Raw genomic sequence first — 19,022 nt, 5'->3', positions numbered from 1 at the left:
GAGGTCCCTTCCAGCCCTAATGTCTATGAAATCTATGAAGCTCCACAGGCCAGATCTGGCCTGCAGGCCATGTGTTTGACACTCACATGGTTGCACAGATCAGTAGGCAGAGCAGTAGAAGGGCAGTATCAGAGCAGTGGTCAGAGCAGCAGCAGAGCAGTGGGACAGTTGCTCTGAGATGCATTGATCCAAACTGCCAGGAGGGAGCGACTTGGCTGGGGCAGGGCCTGGTGGCTCCAGCAAGGGGCTGAGTCTGGACCTCTGGGTTCTATCCCAGCTTCAGCTTGGGGTCAAGGAAAGCTGCTGCCTTGGGTGCAAGGCTTGGGCTAGCATCTCAGTTGTGCTGGGGCCTCGGCTCTGTGCTGATGGCTGTGGCTCCCTGCTTTACACAGAGCATCCCTGCCCGACCTTCTTCTTGTTTTCAAGTTCGGGGACCATCTCGTCGACTACCCTGACATGCTCAGTGCCAGGCAGTTGCCCCTACGTTCCACTTTGGTATGCCGGGGCTGGGGCTGAGGCGCTGCAGATGAAGCACGGCACCAGCACGCTGAACCTGGGTGCCCTCCTCACCAGCCAGGGGCAGGTTCTGTCATGCCAGCTGCAGGGCTATAGGGGACTTTGCCTCCTCAAGGGAGCCTGGAGCCCTCCCGAAGGTCAGGATCCTTCCCCTCCGGGCACTGTTCACATCTTACCCCAGGAAGGGCAAGGGAGAACTGGGTGTCTCCAGGCCAGGATTGGGGGCCAATGAGGAGTCAGGAGGTGGCTGTAGCATGGGGGTGGGAATGGGGGTGTGGATGGGGCAGGGGCACTGCCCAAATCAGGGTCCTGTGTGGGTCAGTGGGAGCTGTGGGGTGGAGGTGGAGGTGGGGTGGGCGGGGTTGCAACAGGGGCTGAAGACCTGGCTCTGAGCCACTCCTGGGGCATTGCAGAGCTGCCTGCACCACCACGGGTGCTGGTGGAACGAGTGGGTGTGGGCCCAATCCGAGAGGGTGACACATTCACCCTCCACTGCGTTGGGAGCAGCCCCATGGGCCCTGCACCTGCCCTGTGGGTCCATGGCTTGGATTTCTACAACGCCCGTCACTTCTTGCGGGTTGAGAGGGCCACGGTCTCTGATGGGGGCAACTACAGCTGTCTGCACTGGGTTCCGGGTGCCGGCCATGGGTACCTGCTGGTGTCGTCCATCACCTACGTGTCTGTGAAAGGTAGGTCATGCCTGCGTCTCTGCCATGGGACCCTCAAGGAGGGGAGTGAGCAAGGATCTGACCCCTAGCCAAAGTCCCAGTCCTGGCATATTGGGGCCAGGAAGTGGCAGTGTCAGGCCCCCAGGACTGAATCCTGGCACATAGGGGGGGCAGGAGGGGGTGGTGCCAGGTCACTGGAGCCTAATCTCAGTGAGTTGGGGGCAGGAGAGGGTGGTGCTGGGTCCCCAGGACCCAATCCTAGTGAATTGGGAGCAGGAGGGGGCAATGCCAGGTCCCAGGGAGCACATGGGGCAGGAGGGGGCAGAGCTAGACCCCCAGGACTCAATCCCATCATCTGGAGGTAGTGGGGGGTGCCAAGCCTTGGGGGGCCCTGTGCCACTCCTCTGGCCAGTAGGTAGAAAGTTTCAGCTCTTCTGGCCTAGAGCCATGGCCTGTCCCATTTTCATGACCAAGGAGGCATGGCTGGTGGTGGTGGTGGGAGCTTCACACATGGGACCACTCACCACAGCTGCTGGGGATGGAGGCAAGGGGTGCTGGTGGGTGGGGCTGCTCCCGTGGGGATCTTGGCTCACTCATGGGGGATGCCCTTGGTCCATGGTCTCTGCTCCCTCCCCAGCCAACTTCACGATCTGCGTGGTGGCCTCACCAGGCGTCCAGCCCCTCGTGGGGCAGCCCCTGGCTTTGATGTGCCAGTTTGACGGCAGCAACTATGCTGGCCTGGTCTTCTCCTGGTACAAGGATGGCAAGCAGCTGGACATAGTGCAGCAGGAGCTGGTGCTACCACAGGTGCAGCTGGAGGATGCCGGGGAGTACCACTGCAAGGCGCACAGCGCCCTGGGGACAGCTGCCTCTGACTCCCTCAGCATCACGGTCATGTGTAAGGGCCAGGTGGGGCAAGGGACCCTGTGCTGGGTGGGACAGGCAGAAACCCAGAGACCCCTCGCTCCCAGGAGCAGCCTGCTCTGGAAGGCCAAACCCAGGTAGATCTCCACCCAGCTCACCCGCCAGCCATGCCCCAGTGTTGACCAGGTCCCGCCTCACAGCCAAGCACAGAGTACCGCCTCACAGCTGGATGGCGCAGGGCATGTCAGCCTGCCCTTAGGGCCTGTTCTCAGAGATCTGGGTCTGCATCATTCTCTGGAAAGAACTTATTCTTGGGAGGAAACGAGGCTGCAGCCACCACCCCATGCTGCTGTTCCCTCTCCACTCGCTGACACCAGGCACCTCAGAGTAGGACCCAGTGGGTTCAGAAGCGACCTCTGGGATCAACCAAGAGGGGTTCCCTGGCCAGAGCCAGGCGGGGACCTGGTACATGTCCCAGGGCCCCTCTCAGCCAGGGCAGGACCTGTCTGTCCACAGGTGGTGGTGCAGTGCCGGCCCCAGGCTGGCTCTGTCCAGGGCCTGTGCCATTCCCAGTGCAATGGGCCCAATCCCAGCCAGGTCTCTGGCTCCCCAGTCCTGTCCTCACAGCCCTGAGGGGGTCTCAGGCCTTTTTGCCTTGAAAGCCAGTGTCCCACAGTCATGAGGGCAGAGAATCCTTCCTGCCAATGTCCATGCTGCTGTCCCAGCCCAGCCCCCACCACAGAGGTCCCTCCATCACCCTGCTGCTGCTCCCTGCAACACTCTCAGCCCCACTCCCCCCAGCCAGCCCCACTGCCCCAGGGCTCCGTGCTGATGACATGTGCTCTGTCCCCTCAGGTGGCTCAGACTGCCACCAGCTGAACCCCAAGCTCCTGGCAGGCACTGGGACTGGAGTCCTGCTGCTACTGGTCCTGACTCACCTTGCGGTGTACTGCCTGGCCCGGAGAGCCCCCTTGCAGGAGCAGTCACAGGCAGTGAAGCTGGGTAAGAGCCCCCCAGGTGGTGGTGAAGTGGCCAGAGGAGGTCACATCAGGATATGGAGCAGCTGGGCAGCCAGGGCCACATGGGAGCTGCTGCATAGCTGTAGACAAGGGGCAGAGCTTAGCCGCAGGGAGGCGGTGACTACAGTGCCCTGGGAGTGGGCTCATGGCTGGGGCAGGAAAAGCCCTGTGCCTGGGGTCAGGCTCTGGGGTGGATCCTGGGGTCTTTCCCACATGTGTGTCCTGCCTGTGGGGTGTGGCGGCTGTGGTGGGGAGGGGTGAAGCAGGGGGCCAGGTGCTGGGACAGACGAAGCCTCTCCCTGCCTCCCTCTCCAGGGGTCAGTGCCTGCCATGGCTCAGAGCAGTGGGGCCCGCTGTACGAGGTGAGTGTGGTCTGGCCTTGGCTGGGTGGAGAAGGGGGAGGGTCTGTGCACTGTTGCAGCCTCTGGTCCCTGCTACATGGACACAGGGCACATAGCATGTGTCCTAGATCCTGTCCTGCATGGACTGAGGCAGAATCCCCTTATGCTGGCACAGATAGGGCCTGGCATGGAGCAGGAGGGAGCAGGCTCTGCCCAGGGTCAACTGGGGATAGATCAGTCTTGGCACAGCCAGGAACTCATCACCCTTCAGGGCATAGAAACTGGGAGGGAACCCAGGGGTCTGGGCTCCAACAGCCCACCGACCCCACTGCCCTTCTAGGGCTGGGATTGTGTCCAGGGTCCTGGATCCCACCCCCTGCTCTCACACACTGAGCCCCCGCTCAGCCCTGGAGTTGGGTCAGAACCAGAAGTCCTAGCTCTAAGCCCCTGCTCCAGCATCTTGAGCCCCTTCCTTCTTCAGGGCTGATCTCAGCACTCCACCTTCATGCCTCGGGCCTCTCTCTAATGCTGTAGGTCATCCGGTACTCCAGTGACAGCCTCCACTGCCGTCCTGATGAAGACAGCTGTTCTCATTGCACTGAGGACTATTGCAACTGAGCACACAAGAGCCTCTTCCCCGGGGTCCCCATGCCAGGTGCCTCAGGCCTCCCAGCTCACACCCTGGGGGTCATCAACTTCCAGGTACCCAGGAAAGCCCTGGGACCCCTGGCTCCCACCTAGCATCCCTCCCTTCAGGCTTTTTTAGTTGCCCTGAGCTGGGCCCTGTGTCTGGCTGCCGAGGTGTTTTGTCCCCAAAAGGCTTTTCCCCTTGAGGTCTCCAAGGATGTACTCCCCTGCCCCCCTCTGCCACACAGTACCTTTGGTGGGAAAAGCTGCCATCAGTTTTGCCCCTTGGCTCCAGGGTCAGGAAAGCTGTCGTTTCAAGGGTCCTGGGGGGGTAAGGCCAGTGTTGGCTGGGGGCGCCAGGGCTGGCTCAGCTTCCAGAACTCGCAGCCTCAGTTGCTTCCCAGGCAGCCGTGTGACGGACGATGCCGGCAAGGGAGGAGAAAGCCCAGGCAGGAGGGAGCCAGGGGAGCTGGGGGTGAGCCGCACCACCTGAGTCCTGACCACATAGCTCAACACTGACTGCTTGGCAGTGACAGCCACGCTGCTCTCCAGGTGAAGCTGAAGGAATCATGTGACTGTGGCTCATTGTTAACCACTGGGTTCCTGCTAATCTCTCTACACTGTCTGTGTGAACAGCCCTGGATTTTTTACCAGCCAGGCTGCCCTGTCTTCCACTGCTGTCCCGTCTGCCATCTACTCCTGCTAATGCTTCTCCGCTCCCCCCAGGGTGTCCAATAAAAACTGTGCTGCTTCCCAGGCCTTGCATGGGGTGCATTTTTTTCCCAGGGGACTTGAACCCACCGCCAGCTGGAGACAGGGAGGGCTGGGGTGAGGATGGCAGGAGGCTATGCAGTCTAGGGGCTGTGGCCCACAGATCCAGGCAGGAGGAAGCTGTAAAGCGGAGGCAAAGCGATATGGTACAGCTGTGGCCCCAGCTGTAGTGTGGAGGATTGCATTGATCCAGCCCACCCCTATGGTCTATGGCTGGGGGGTGGGGCTGTGTTGGGAGGGATTTTGAGGGGAAGCGGCTCATGGGACCACAAGGAGCTCGAGGGGGGGGGTGCTGTGCCCCAAAGGGCTGTGGGGGAGGGTGTAGGGTTGAGGGGGTTGATGGGGTCAGTGGGGTGAAAGGGGCTGCAAAGGGGTGGGAGCCAGAGGGACTGGGGTGGGTAGAGGGAGATGTGGGGTTGTAACGAGGTGCAGAGGTTGGCTCGCTGGGGTCAAGGGTCAAGGGCCTGTGCTGGAGAAGTGGGCTGGTGGGGCCATGAGTATCAGGGTCAGACTGTGGGGCATGAGGTGGGCCTGGGTCTTAGGCATGATGGGGTGGGGCTGAGTGCTGGGATAGCTGGGACAAAAGGGGTTGGAGTAGAGGTGGGGGCAGCTGAGGGGATGGGGCCATGCGCATAAGGCAGGGAGGGAACCTGGGCAGGAAGAGGGGGGCATCTAGGGCTTCCTGTGGGGCTGCAGTGGCAGGTGGCCTGTGGCTGGGTTGGGGTAACAACTGTGTTCCCCTGGGCTAGGTGCTGCCTACTGCAGGTAGCCGCAGCCCTTGGTTCTCCTAGTCTTTGCTGGGATCTGAGACCGAGAAATGCAACCCCTAATCCTGGCCTAGCAGCAAGACTTCTAGCTCCTGTCCATCACTAAGGATCATCATGTGATGGGATGATGCCCCGCACACCTGCCCCCCTCAGTCCACCAGGAACCCAGAAGTCTGTGTGACCAGCCTCACCCCTTGGTGACTGCTCAGCCCCTCTTCTACCCCTGCCCAGAGCTGGGAGAGAAGTCAGGTCTCCTGGTCCCCTGGTCTCCTGCTCTGACCACCCGTTGTTTCAAATGAGTGGCCCCATGAGGGAGCTGTGGGGACTTAACAGAGGTGCCTGGGTCTGCACAGAGATACAGCCAGCTCTGGGATGAAGCAGCCAGGAACCACCCCAGCTGATGCAGCACAAGGTGGGCTCATGGGGGCTGGGATCTAATGAACTCTAGGGTGGAGAAGCCAGGAGCAGCCTCAGTTGGTGCAGCACAAGGCAGGCTTTTCAAGGCAGAGATGCAGCTAGCTACAGGGTATTTGAGCATGATACAAGGCCAGCCAGACCTTCCAGCTCTGAGCCTGACCCCACCCCAAAAAGTCTCTGGAGGGTAGGTCTGATGGATGGCGAGCTTGGCCAAAGCCAAGTCCCATGCCCTGAACACTGCCCTTCTGCCATAGGTGTCCAGCTCTTGGGCTGCCTGCTGGTTGCCATGGTGGGAACAGGGGACAGATGCTAACCAGGGCCAGAATAAGCTGGTGTGGGCCATGAGCTGGAGCAGTCCACCTGTCAGCCCCTGAACCACTGCAGCATCTCTGCTGCATTTCCAAAAGGTGCCTGAAGGAGACCTTGTCCCCTGCCCCAGCTGCCAGCTGGCTTGTTGCAAAGACCAGCAGCAGCCAGATGCCTAGAGCTGGGATGGGGCAGGGCCTGCTTTGTGGGTGGCCAGTTCCTAACACGTGGAGGACAACTTTCTGTTCCAGAAAGTGGAGGATACAACTAGGGGATCATTTCTCTTGGATCTTGTCCTGACATGGTAGGGGACCTACAGATTGGTAGCCATCTGGGGGACAGTGATCACCTAATAACAGAATTCGTCATAAGAGGTCGAGTGGGCAAGGTAACTAGTAGGGTGAAAGTGCTAGACTTTAGGAAAGCTGATTTCAATGAACTCAGGCAACTGGTCAAGGACGCACTGCAGAGTAGGAGTTTTGAAGTGATGGGAGCCCAAGAAGGGTGGCTGTGCCTTAAGGAAATGATCCTTCGGGAACAAAGGGAGACGATCCCGATGTGAGGAAAAAGAGGGAAAGGGGCCAGGAGGCTTTCTTGGATGACCAGAGAAATCCAGGGCAGCCTAAGGACCAAAAGGGGAGCACATAAAAAGTGGAAACAGGGAGACATCACCAAAGATGAGTATACCTCCTCTGCTCGCGCTTGTAGGGAGGCAGTTAGATGGGCCAAAGCTACCATGGAGCTGAGGATGGCATCCCAAGTAAAGGACAACAAGAAATTGTTTTTTGGATATATAGGGAGTAAAAGGAAGACCCAGGGTGGAATAGGTCCCCTGCTAAATGGGCAGAAACAATTGGTGACGGACAGGGGGGACAAGGCTGAACTCCTCAACGAGTTCTTTGCCTCATTGTTCCTAAGTGAGGTGCATGACAAGTCTCTCACTGGGGTTGTAGAGAGGCGGCAGCAAGGCGCCAGACTGCCATGCGTAGATCCTGAGATGGTGCAGAGGCACTTGGAAGAACTGGATGCCTTTAAGTCGGCAGACCCGGATGAGCTCCATCCAAGGGTGCTGAAGGCACTGGCCGACATCATTGCAGAGCCACTGGCAGAAATATTTGAACGCTCATGGCACATGGGTCAAGTCCTAGAGGACTGGAAAAGGGCCAATGTGGTCCCCATTTTCAAGAAGAGGAGGAAGGAGGACCCGGGCAACTATAGGCCAGTCAGTCTCACCTCCATCCTTGGTAAAGTCTTTGAAAAAATTATCAAGGCTCACATTTGTGAGAGCCTGGCAGGGCAAATTATGCTGAGGGGAAACCAGCACGGGTTCGTAGCAGGCAGATTGTGCCTGACTTATCTAGTCTCTTTTTATGACCAGGTTACAAAACACCTGGACGCAGGAGTAGGGGTGGATGTCGTATACCTAGACTTCAGGAAGGCCTTCGACACAGTATCCCACCCCATACTGGTGAACAAGTTGAGAGGCTGTGACTTGGATGACTACACAGTCCAGTGGGTGGCGAATTGGCTAGAGGGTCGCACCCAGAGAGTTGTGGTGGATGGGTCGGTTTCGACCTGGAAGGATGTGGGCAGTGGGGTCCCGCAGGGCTCGGTCCTTGGACCGATACTCTTCAATGTCTTCATCAGCGACTTGGACGAGGGAGTGAAGTGTACTCTGTCCAAGTTTGCAGATGACACAAAGCTATGGGGAGAAGTGGACACGCCGGAGGGCAGGGAACAGCTGCAGGCAGACCTGGACAGGTTGGACAAGTGGGCAGAAAACAACAGAATGCAGTTCAACAAGGAGAAATGCAAAGTGCTGCACCTAGGGAGGAAAAATGTCCAGCACACCTACTGCCTAGGAAATGACCTGCTGGGTGGAACGGAAGCAGAAAGGGATCTTGGAGTCCTAGTGGACTCCAAGATGACCATGAGTCAGCAGTGTGACGAAGCCATCAGAAAAGCCAATGGCACTTTATCGTGCATCAGCAGATGCATGACGAATAGGTCCAAGGAGGTGATACTTCCCCTCTATCGGGCGCTGGTCAGACCGCAGTTGGAGTACTGTGTGCAGTTCTGGGCACCGCACTTCAAGAGGGATGCGGATAACCTGGAGAGGGTCCAGAGAAGAGCCACACGTATGGTTAAGGGCTTGCAGGCCAAGCCCTACAAGGAGAGACTAGAGAACTTGGACCTTTTCAGCCTCCGCAAAAGAAAGTTGAGAGGTGACCTTGTGGCTGCCTATAAGTTCATCACGGGGGCACAGAAGGGAATTGGTGAGGTTTTATTCACCAAGGCGCCCCCAGGGGTTACAAGAAATAATGGCCACAAGCTAGCAGAAAGCAGATTTAGATTGGACATTAGGAAGAACTTCTTCACAGTTCGAGTGGCCAAGGTCTGGAACGGGCTCCCAAGGGAGGTGGTGCTCTCCCCTACCCTGGGGGTCTTCAAGAGGAGGTTGGATAAGCATCTAGCTGGGGTCATCTAGACCCAGCACTCTTTCCTGCCTATGCAGGGGGTCGGACTTGATGATCTATTGAGGTCCCTTCCGACCCTAACATCTATGAATCTATGAATCTATGAACAGGGAAGAACTGGTGGAGAATGTGAAGGTGATGGGTAACTTGGGAGGAAGTGATCACGATATGCTGGAATTCCAGATCCTAAGACAGGGAGCTAGGATGCTATAGTGCAAAGAGCTGGATTTCGTCTGACTCAAGAAGCTAATAGGCAGGGTGTCATGGGAGGGTAGGTTGAAGGGTAAGGGTGCCCAGAAGGGCTGGGAGCTTCTAAGGGGCACATTGTTGGAAGCACAACAAGAAACTGGCCTGGCATGATGGAAGCACGAGAAGAATGGCAAGAGACCAATGATGGAAGCACAAGGAGCTTCTAGGGTGCTGCAAAAGCAAATGGAAAGCATATAGGCAATGGAACAACAGGCAGATCACCAAGGATGAGTACCAGGAAATAACATGAGCCTGCAGGGACAAAACCAGGAAGGCAAAGATAAAGATCGAGCTGGACAGGAAGAGGTTCTGTAAGCCTGTTGGTGAGAGAAGGGCCAAGGCAGCTGTGTGACCTCTGTTTGCAAGCCAGGGGGAGCTCCTAACTGAAGATGCAAAGAAGATGGGGCTATGCAACACAGACTTTGCCTCAGTCTTCATAAAAAAATTAAGCTACAGCCAGACACTTAAGAAGGATTATTTAGAGAAAGAAGGGGGCAAGCTGAAGGCGGAGGTAACAAAAGAGATAGTCAGAGAACTTTTGTTGGGTCTGAATAAATTCAAGCCAGCAAGGCCGGATGAGGTTCATCTCAGAGTTTTGAAGGAACTGGCAGAGATTTTGGACTCCTTGGCAATGATCTTCATGAAGTCGTGGGAAACAGGCCAAGTACCAGAGGACTGGAAAAGGGCCATTTAGTGCCCCTCTTTAAAAAGGCAAGAAGGAGGACCCAGGGAGCTACAGACTGGTCAATCTCACCTCAATACCTGGGAAGTAACTGGAGTTTCTCATAAGGAAGGCCTGGGGGAAGAAAGGCTGATTGCAAGTTGGCAGTGTGGATGTATGAATTGTACCATGCAAACCTGATCTCCTTCTTTTACAATGTAACTACTTGAGTAGATGTAGGGGATGCTGTGGATATGGTGTGTACAGACTTCAGCAAGGCTTTCGACAAGGTCCCACATGACCTTCTCATAAACAAATTGGAGAAATATGGGCTGGATAAAATCAGCACAAGGTGGATAGATAACTAGATCAGTAGCTGTAAGCAAAGGGTAATAATTAATGGGTCCATATCAGAATGGAAGGAGGATTTGAGTGGATTCCCACAGGGGTCTGTCCTGATTCTGGTGCTGTAAAAAGTGTTTATTAATGATTTGGATGCTGGCATAGAAAGCTTCTTGAGCAAGTTTGCAGAGGAAAGTAACCTGGAAGGATTGTGACAACATTGGAGGATGTGAGCACAATTCAGAAGGATCTCAACAGATTGGAAAGTTGGGCTCCAGCTAACAGGATGAAGTTGAATGTGGACAAATGCAAGGTGCTACACCTTGGGAGGAACAATAAAAAACACAGATCCAAAATGGGGGACACCTGGCTGGATGGCAGCTCTATGGAAACAGATCTGGGAGTCTTGATAGATCACAGACTCAATGTGAGGCTGCAGTGTGATGCAGCTGCACAGAAGACCAATGCAGTTTTGAGCTTCATCAATAGAAGCATTAGGTGCAAGACATGGGAGGTGATAGTACCTTTCTACTCAGCACTGGCTTGGCCTCATCTGGATACTGTGTGCAGTTCTGGGCTCCACGGTTTAAAAGGGACATGGAGAAGCACCGCCTGTCTACCGCTTTGGCAGAACGCAGTTTCCGGGTGTGTAGCCAGGACCATGGGATGCAGCAGGAGCCAGCTGGAAACCGCAGGGTCTGGGCTGGGTGGGCTCCTGCTGCAGGGAGAGGGCAGAGCCGGCCCAGCCTCACAGAGCCCCTGCCAGCCCGGGCTCTGCGCTCCTGCCGCCCTGCCCTGGGCCCCCGCCAGCCTTAGCCCTAGGCACTGGCGTGGGCCCTGCACTCCCGCCAGCCTGTTGCCACTTCTCCCCCAGCTCCCATTACCACCTTTCCCCTGCTGCTTCCCTTCTTTGCCACCCACCACCACCGCTCGCCCCTGCCCGCCACTCACAGCGCACAGTTCCCAGCTGCATGGCTGTGACTGCAGAATTCAGCAGGAGTCAGCCTGCCCTGGCCTCCATCGTTCCCATCTGGCTCCTGCTGCTGCCAACCCTGGCCCCAGGGCTCCACGCTCCCACCCGCTCACTCACTGGCACTTCCCCCCTGCCCCCCACCTGCTACCACTGCCCTACCCCTGCCATTTCCCTTCCCCCCTGCCCCGTTCCAGCAGCACATGGTTCCCCCTTGGCTCCTGCTGCTCCATGCAGTGCTGGCCATGAAGCCAGAAACTGCATGGTGCCAGAGGAGCCGGGTTGGGTCTTGCTGTGCAGGCAATCCTCCCCCTGCACCTCCCTCCACCTGTTCTTACCAGAGTTTGCACTCTCGGATGGAAGGAGGGTGGAGGAACAGCCAAAAGCTTCTGGGTGGTGTGGGATGGGGCCAGGTGGGCCTTGCTGCTGCCAGTGCTGGGTCCTGCTGGCACTGGGTCCTGCTGCTGGCTCCTCCTGGGTCTTGCTTCCACCAGTGCTGGGCAGATAATTAATTTTCTAAATTTTTTAGGCTCCACATGGACCAGATAGAATGGCCTGGTGGTCCAGATCCGGCCCGTGGACCATGTTTTGCCTGCCCCTGAGTTAGAGGATTCTGAGGTGAGGAAAAAAGATGATCAAGGGCTTGCAAAACAAGTCATCTGAGGAGAGGCTGAAGGAGCTGGGCATGTTCAGCTTGCGGAAAAGGCACTTTAATAGAGGATGTGGTAGTAGTCTATAAATACTTGAAGGGCTGCAACGCAGAAGAGGAAAAGCATCTTTTCTCTTGCTGCAGAGAGGAGGATGCAGACCAATGGCTTGAAGTTGCAGCAAAGTCAATTTAGATTGGATATCTGGAAAACCTTCTTCACTGTGAGACTAGTGAAGAAATGGAACAGCTGCCTTAGGCAGTTGTGGACCGTCCATCACTGGAGGTGTTCAAGAAGACGTTGGATAGCCCTTGGTTGGGGATGATCTAGGCATAGGGCTGCCTAATTTCTACCATGTGTATTTCCCAGGCTTCTGGGCTGTGTTGGACGCTGCCCCCTCCCTCTTTTCTATCTGTTATATGTGTCGGGGGGGTTTAAGGCTTCCCAGGGGCATTGGGTGTTTGTTACAGCTAAGGCTGGGAACTGAGGCCTGAGGGGACCTGGGGCAGGGGGGAAACTGAGGCACAGGGAGCTGGAGGTCACTGGGGAGGGGGCGGGGGGCAGCAAGGCCGGGAGGGGGGGCAATCCCCACTGACCAGTGCAGCAGGGTGGGTAAGGGCGGGGTCTCCAACCCTCGGAGCAGCCCTGGCGGCTGCTGCCAGCAAAGGGTAAATGCACGGGGAGCTGCAGGTGTGACGTGACGCTGGCGCTCTGTGATGTCAGGGGTGTGTTGCTGCAGGACTGGGGTGCATGCTTGGCTCCTGGCGGGGAGGGACCGGGACCGGAGGCTTCACCAGTGTCTGCTGCTGTTGGGAGATGCTGGAGACACTGGCCAGGGTCCTGGGCCACGTGCAGGGCACTGCGGGGAGGGGCGGCAGTGCTGTGGGGCACTGCAGGGACCGTGGGGAGGGGAGCTGGCCACTCTGGGTGCCAGGCGGGTGCTGCAGGCGTGAGGCTGGGAGGGTGAGGAGCAGTGCTTGGGGGTTTCTGGAGCTGGCCGGTCCCGCAGCCCGTGCCGGGCAGGAGGGGCAGCGAGAACGACCCTGAGGCTGCTCTGAGTGGGGACAGTTGGGGCTGGGGCAGGGTCTCAGTCCTGGGTCTCCCATCACGTGGTGATGTCTGTGCTGTCTCCTTTCCTGCAGGCGGCCCCGGACACTGGGTGCTGTTGGCAAGCACGCTTCGTGAGTGCAGGGAGAGCAAACGCCCAGGCCCCGGCTCCTGGGGCAGACAGTGGCTGTGCTGGAGCCCGTGGCAGCTGTGGCCCTTCGCTGCACAGCCCTGCTGCAGCCTGAGGTGAAGCTGGAGGAGCAGGACCCAGGAGGTCTCCAGGCAGGAGCTGAGGGGGCAGGAAAAGTCCCTCCTGTTCTCCAGGCTGGGATGGGGCGGGGGTGTCCCCGAGGTGGTCGGCACCACAGGCACTAAAGCAGCATCTGCAGGAAGAGCTGGTTCAACACCAGGAGATCTGGGCACAGGAGGCGATGCCGGCCATGCAGCCCCCTTCTGAGGCTGAGATTCCCTTGGAGACCCCCCAGCTGGCACCAGGGGATGAACTCCCCACCCCAGAGACCTGGCATCAATGCTTCCGGGGCCTTCATTACCTGGAAGCCTAGGGGCCCGGGGAGCTTTATAGCCACCTGCGAGAGCTCTTTCTGCTTGGACTGGAGCCCCAGCACCACAGCAAGGAGCAGATCCTGGATCTGGTGGTGCTGGAGCTGTTCCTTGCCATCCCGCTGGGAGCAGGATGCAGAGCTGGGAGTGGGGGGGCAGCGTGGGGCTGTGGTGTGGCTGAGGGGGTCCAGCTGTGACAGGTGGAGCATGAGAAGCTCCAGCTGAGAGCATTTAACCCTGATCATTCATGCTTCTATCCCCATCTTCCCCTGCTTGGGGGATGTTCCCACAGCTCCCCAGTGACATATTTCTTGTTCCTAGATCACAATGAGTGTGAATGTCGAGGTGGTGCTCTCAGACGAGATGCAGTCCACTGGGGCACTGCAGGAACCTAGTGATTCCTGGCTGGAGCAGCCAAAGGCCTGTCATACCAACAGGTCTCTGGAGGGGGCAGGACAGAGGGAAACCCTGGCACCTGGGGATGAGCCACCTCATGTCCCCAAAGAGGAGCCCCAGCCCCACCAGGAGTCAGGTGAAGTATAGGCATGGAGGCCCAGGCATGGGTCTGGGTGCCTGAGTGGCTGTCCTGCATGTAGGGGGAGAGGCTCGAATGTCTGCCTTTGCCTGGGACAGGGCTGCAATATTTGTAACCAGATGGCTAGGCTGGGACAGAGCTCTGATCTCTGTGGGTGGGCAGCTCCCAGGCTGAGCCCCCTGATCTTTCTCCCTGCATGTGTGCAGCTCCCAGCAGAAAGAGGATTTATTTTGGTTGGGTCCTTTCCTGCTGCTGAGGCAACAATCAGCGATCTGATTGTTGTCATGGCAGATTTGATTTAAATTGAATCAATTTAAATCATGATTTAAATCCTTGGTCAGGAAGCCTTGATTTAATCATTGTTTTCTACAAAAAGTTCATTCTTGTTGTTTGATATCCAGTATTCATTTAACTTCTTCAAACTTTACACTTCTGTAGAGGTAAGGGCTTGACTCTGTGCACAAACTTGCAGAGAGATGAGAGGGCTGATGGGTAGGTAATCACATCTGTTCTCTCTCATCCCCATATCCCGCTGTTAACAAGGATATTATCACTGGAGACACAAATCCACAGTTGGAGAACTGGAACTTAACATGACAGAGATGCTTAATGGGATCATCTAGAGTCTGAGCACTGAATCCCATTGGGTAGAGTGGTTTTCTTTAATCTTTACAAAGCTAAAGAGGAGCCTCTGGAAACCCCATAACATTGGGCCTCTGGGAACCCCATAACATTGGGCTATTGTTCATAGCCTGTTGTGACCTATTTATAAAACTTTTCTAAAGAGGTTACATGATTATACTGTCTCAAATAGTACATAATTAGACATTATAATTCCTAGCCCATTGTGATATCTTGAATCATAGAAAATTAGGGTTGGAAGGGACCTCAGGTGGCGATCTAGTCCAGCGCCCTGCTCAAAGCAGGACCACCCCCAAGTAAATCTTCTCAGTCAAAGCTTTGTCTAGCCAGGTCTTAAAAACCTCCAAGAATGGAGATTTCACCACTTCTTTAAGTAACCTATTCCAGTGTTTTAATACCATCCTAGTGAAAATCTTTCCTAATATCTAACCTACACTTCCCTTGCTGCAACATGAAACCACTGCTCCTTGTTTTGTCATCTGCCACCACTGAGAACAGTCCAGCTTCATCGTCTTTTGAACCCCTGTCAAGTAGTTGAAGGATGCTATCAAATCCCCCCTCAGCTTTCTCTTCTCTAGACTAAATGAGCCCAGTTCCCTCAGTTTTTCCTCACAAGTCATGTTCTTCAGCCCCAAACCATTTTTGTTGCCCTCTGCTGGACTGTGTCCACATCCTTTCTGCAGTGGGGGTCCCAAAACTGAACACGGAACTCCAGATGTGGCCTCAACAGTGTTGAACACAGGGGAATAATCACTTCCCTTGACCACATGGCAACACTCCTATCCATGCAGCCCAGGATGCTGTTAGCTTTCTTGGCAATAAGGGCCCATTGTTGGCTCATACGCAGCTTCTTGTCCACTGTAACCCCCAGGTCCTTTTCTGCAGAGCCGCTGCCCAGCCTGTAGCGGTGCATGGGATTGTTCCATCCTAAATGCAGGACTTTGCACTTGCTCTTGTTGAAACTCATGAGATTAGTATTGGCTCAATCATCCAATTTGTCTAGGTCTCTGTGAATCCTAGCCCTACCCTCCAGCATATTTACTCCTCCCTCCAACCCTTCCTGCTTGGTGTAACCTGCAAACTTGCTGAGGGTGCACTCTATGCCATCTTCCAGGTTGTTGATGAAGACACTGAACAAAACTGGCCCTAGGACCGACCCCTGGGGCACTCCACTTGATACCAGCTGCCAACTAGACATCGCACCAATGATTCCTACCTTCTGAGCCCAATGCTCCAGCCAGTTTTCTGTCTACCTTTGTTCATTCATCCAGCCTGTGCTTCCTTAGCTTGGCTGTGAGAATGTTGTGGGAGACCATATCAAAAGCCTTGCTAAAATCAAGGTATTCCACATCCCCAGAGCAGTCACCTCATCATAGAAAGCAATAAGGTTGACCTTTAACATATTGTAAATTAAAAATATCTTTTATAGGTTTATTTTTTTAAAATAAGCATCTTAAAAATACTATTAAATCAAAACAATCTGATTTAAATAAAAACATCTGATTTAAAATGTTTTTGTCCACCCTGATTGCTGCTCTAACGATCAGTGTTCTAGTTGCCCGTTTCTAATGCACCCATGAGGCTTCTGTGCCCAATAAGGGGCAGGTGAGGGGGAAATTAGACTCCACAATGGCTTCTGGCTGGTTCAGGTACAGCTAACCCAGGCTTCTGTCCTGATGCAGATTCCCCTGAAAATGAAGAGACCTGGGAGTTCTCAGCAGATTGAAGGCTGTCAGGCTGGTGCCCCAAACAAGGCCCTTCCCAAGGAGAAGGTAAGGAGCGGTGGCAGCAGGAGGCAGCATTCATCTCTCTGCTGGAATATTTTGATGGGGTCAGTGCTCCAACAGAGTGTCTGTTCTTTTTTTCCCTGGAGAAGACTGACCTTGCATTTTCCCTCCTCCTTCTCTTAACATGAGGATCTGATATAGTTCCTACATCCCTCAAGTTTCTTTTCTAGGGAGTGATGTTCCTGCAGGCTCTGTCATGGTGGTGTGATCATCACCAACCTGCACTGGGTTAGAGTTATTGGGGCTCATCTCCAGCTTCATGCCCGTGGAGGTCTGTTACCCAGACCTCTGGGACTTTGATTCTTCAGCCTCCCCCCTCTTCCACACACTGAAGCCTCCGTCTGCCTCAGTTCCAGGCCAGTACAGGAGACTAGCAGGGCTTTCCCTGTGCCAGCAGCACCGGTGCATTCTCTTCTGCGCCCTGAGCAGAGCTGAGCAGCAGCCTCCTGAGGAGGGGCCTGTTAACCCGGAGCTGCAGAGGACTTTCCCAGGGAGCCTGGAGGAGAGGGGCTCTGTGATACATGAGCCAGGCCAAGTGCAGAGGCGGCAGAGCAAATCTTCAAAGCAGGGGGAGAGCGTGGAGGTGAGCAGAGCACTAGGTCCAGTTGGGTGTGGGAGTACAGCTGGGGCAGAGAGCAGGAGGAGCCAGAAGTGCTGTAAAGAATTTGAGGTACAGAGAGACCTGAAGAGCATCAAGCCTGTGGTGATGGAAGCTGCAAACACACCAAGCTGGCATTAGCAGGAGCTCCGTCCTAAGTACAGCCAGCCAGAGAAGTGTTGGCATGGGCAGGCCTTGTCAGAGTGCATGGAGCCGGGGCTCCCTGCCCCTAAAAGTACTGCCCAGGCTTCCTCAAAGGACTGAGCAAGTAGCATGTGATGAGCTGGGCTAAGGCTGACACATGAACTCCTATGTCCACAGCTGCATCCACATTGCATGTCAGCTGAAGACTGGGGAATATTGCACCCTTACCTGTCATGACAAAGCCTGCAATGAGCTGTAATACAGAGTAATTCCAGACAGGGCTGTGGGGGCTGGAAGCAGCTGGAACAGGAGACACTGATGGTGTAACACTTGTGACTGCAGCTCTGGGAGGTGTTTGAGGACATGGCTGTGTATTTCACACGGAAGGAGTGGGAGCTGCTGGAAGATGAAGACAAGATGCTTTACCAGGATCAGATGCTGAGGAATTTCCAAGCCCTCGTTTCCCTGGGTAAAGCTTTGGTTCTTGCTTCTCCCTGGATCTGTGTGAACTCTGAAGTTTATTGTCTTCTTCCTGTTTTTCAGCAGTCTCATCCTCATCCAGGCTGGTGGTTTATATCTACTTCCTCCCCACTGCCCTGTCAGTGATCAGACCTCTCACATATCATATTGATAGATCCTCCTTCATTTGATTCTTGTGTCTTCCCCATTCTTGTAACTGCTGGTACCTCCATATCCAGCAGTTTCTTGACAACGTGATCTTCCTTTGCCTTCTCAGCACATTCATATCCTATCCAAGTCGTTGTGCATAAATTCACTAACAACTCTTCCTTGGGGAATATTTCTAATTTTCTCCCTCACTAGTGTCTCTTGTCCAACCCCATTGAACGGTCCTAGCGTGCTCAGTTCAGTACTATCTAAATGCTTTTTCTCCTCCTTTTGGTTATGACCCAGCGCAAGTTAAAGGAAGTCTTATCAGCCTCTGCTGCTACAACATGTGGATGGTGCATTTCCTCAACTCTTCCTCTAGTGACATATGTGCACGTGCTGGAACCCAGACACCTCTACCTAGGGGTCACTGGAAGCTTCTGTCCACAGTTCTTCCTAACATCTTCATCTCCATAGACCGAGACGCTGGCTTTGCTGTATTTGCATTCAGACCTGTGCATTCAAGCTTGCTCTGACATTCTCAAAAGTTTTCTTGTTCTTCTCCTAAAATCCCTCTGGAGATCAGACATCCATCATTATGATAAGAAGAAGTGGGCTCGGTGCAGGGCCCAGTGAAAAGCATTTTACATTTCCAAATGATCTCTGATACAGGGGCTTGATCTTGCTTGTGCTCAGGGTTGAGGTACATATCTTTTACTAGGCCAGTTTACTTTTCTGATGCTTTCTTTCCCCTCTGCTTCCCCCGGGAGATTTCCTTAGGGAATTTCTCAAATGTTTTCTGTAGCTCAACAAAGACCACATAGGCCATTTCTACATTATAGGCTTTCGCATGTTATGAAATGTCTTTTTACCTTCTTTTTGTCATTTCCCTGACTCTGAGGAACTTTGTTTTACACCTGGCAATATTTGCCAATCTGTGGACTCATCTCCATTCCTGGGATTATTCTCCCATTGGATGGGATGCTTGATTCAGTTGCAGCTACATTTATTATAAAATCATCTTGTCCTGTGCCCTAGTGATGCTGCTTTATCCTCTATCCTAGAAAATAGTTTCCTTGTCAGCCACCTGTCATGGATGCTTTTCACTGCCGTGGGTCTTCATTTTGAACCTTCACTGAAAATAAGGTCATTTCCTTTCCTTTAACTGGAGCTCCACTGGTGAGATAAATATTAACTATCTGTAAGTGTGTCCAATGTCTCTTCATTTTGGCACCTTGAAAAAGGTAAAAGCTTTATCTTTCTGCCCCCTAGTACATCACAATCACTGCATTTCCATGCCTATCTTTGGTGATTCTGTCAGTTTGATACCCTTTCTATACCAGGGAGTGGTTGGTGCTTTGTTTCCTATGACCATTCCTTCACTACCTCTGTAACAGGGACCATTATCTCTTTAAGTCTTTTCCCTGCAGTGCCTTCTCTTTCACCCTAACTGCTTCCTC

The 19,022-nt window shown here is 54.6% G+C and overlaps 1 protein-coding gene across 1 annotated transcript; it reads left to right on the top strand.

The window, feature by feature from the left end:
* The first annotated feature begins 809 nt into the window (after nucleotides 1-809).
* On the top strand, nucleotides 810-4,784 carry LOC109284543 (titin). Its single transcript, XM_019493186.2, has 5 exons — nucleotides 810-1,205; nucleotides 1,822-2,082; nucleotides 2,904-3,050; nucleotides 3,383-3,429; nucleotides 3,943-4,784. The coding sequence occupies exons 1-5, from the start codon at nucleotides 1,028-1,030 to the stop codon at nucleotides 4,024-4,026; spliced, it is 717 nt and encodes a 238-aa protein (XP_019348731.2). The 5' UTR covers nucleotides 810-1,027; the 3' UTR covers nucleotides 4,027-4,784.
* Nucleotides 4,785-19,022: the final 14,238 nt, after the last annotated feature.

This window comes from Alligator mississippiensis, chromosome 15 (assembly GCF_030867095.1).
Source record: "Alligator mississippiensis isolate rAllMis1 chromosome 15, rAllMis1, whole genome shotgun sequence".
NCBI lineage: Eukaryota > Metazoa > Chordata > Crocodylia > Alligatoridae > Alligator > Alligator mississippiensis.
This window is presented reverse-complemented; position numbering and strand designations above follow the sequence as displayed.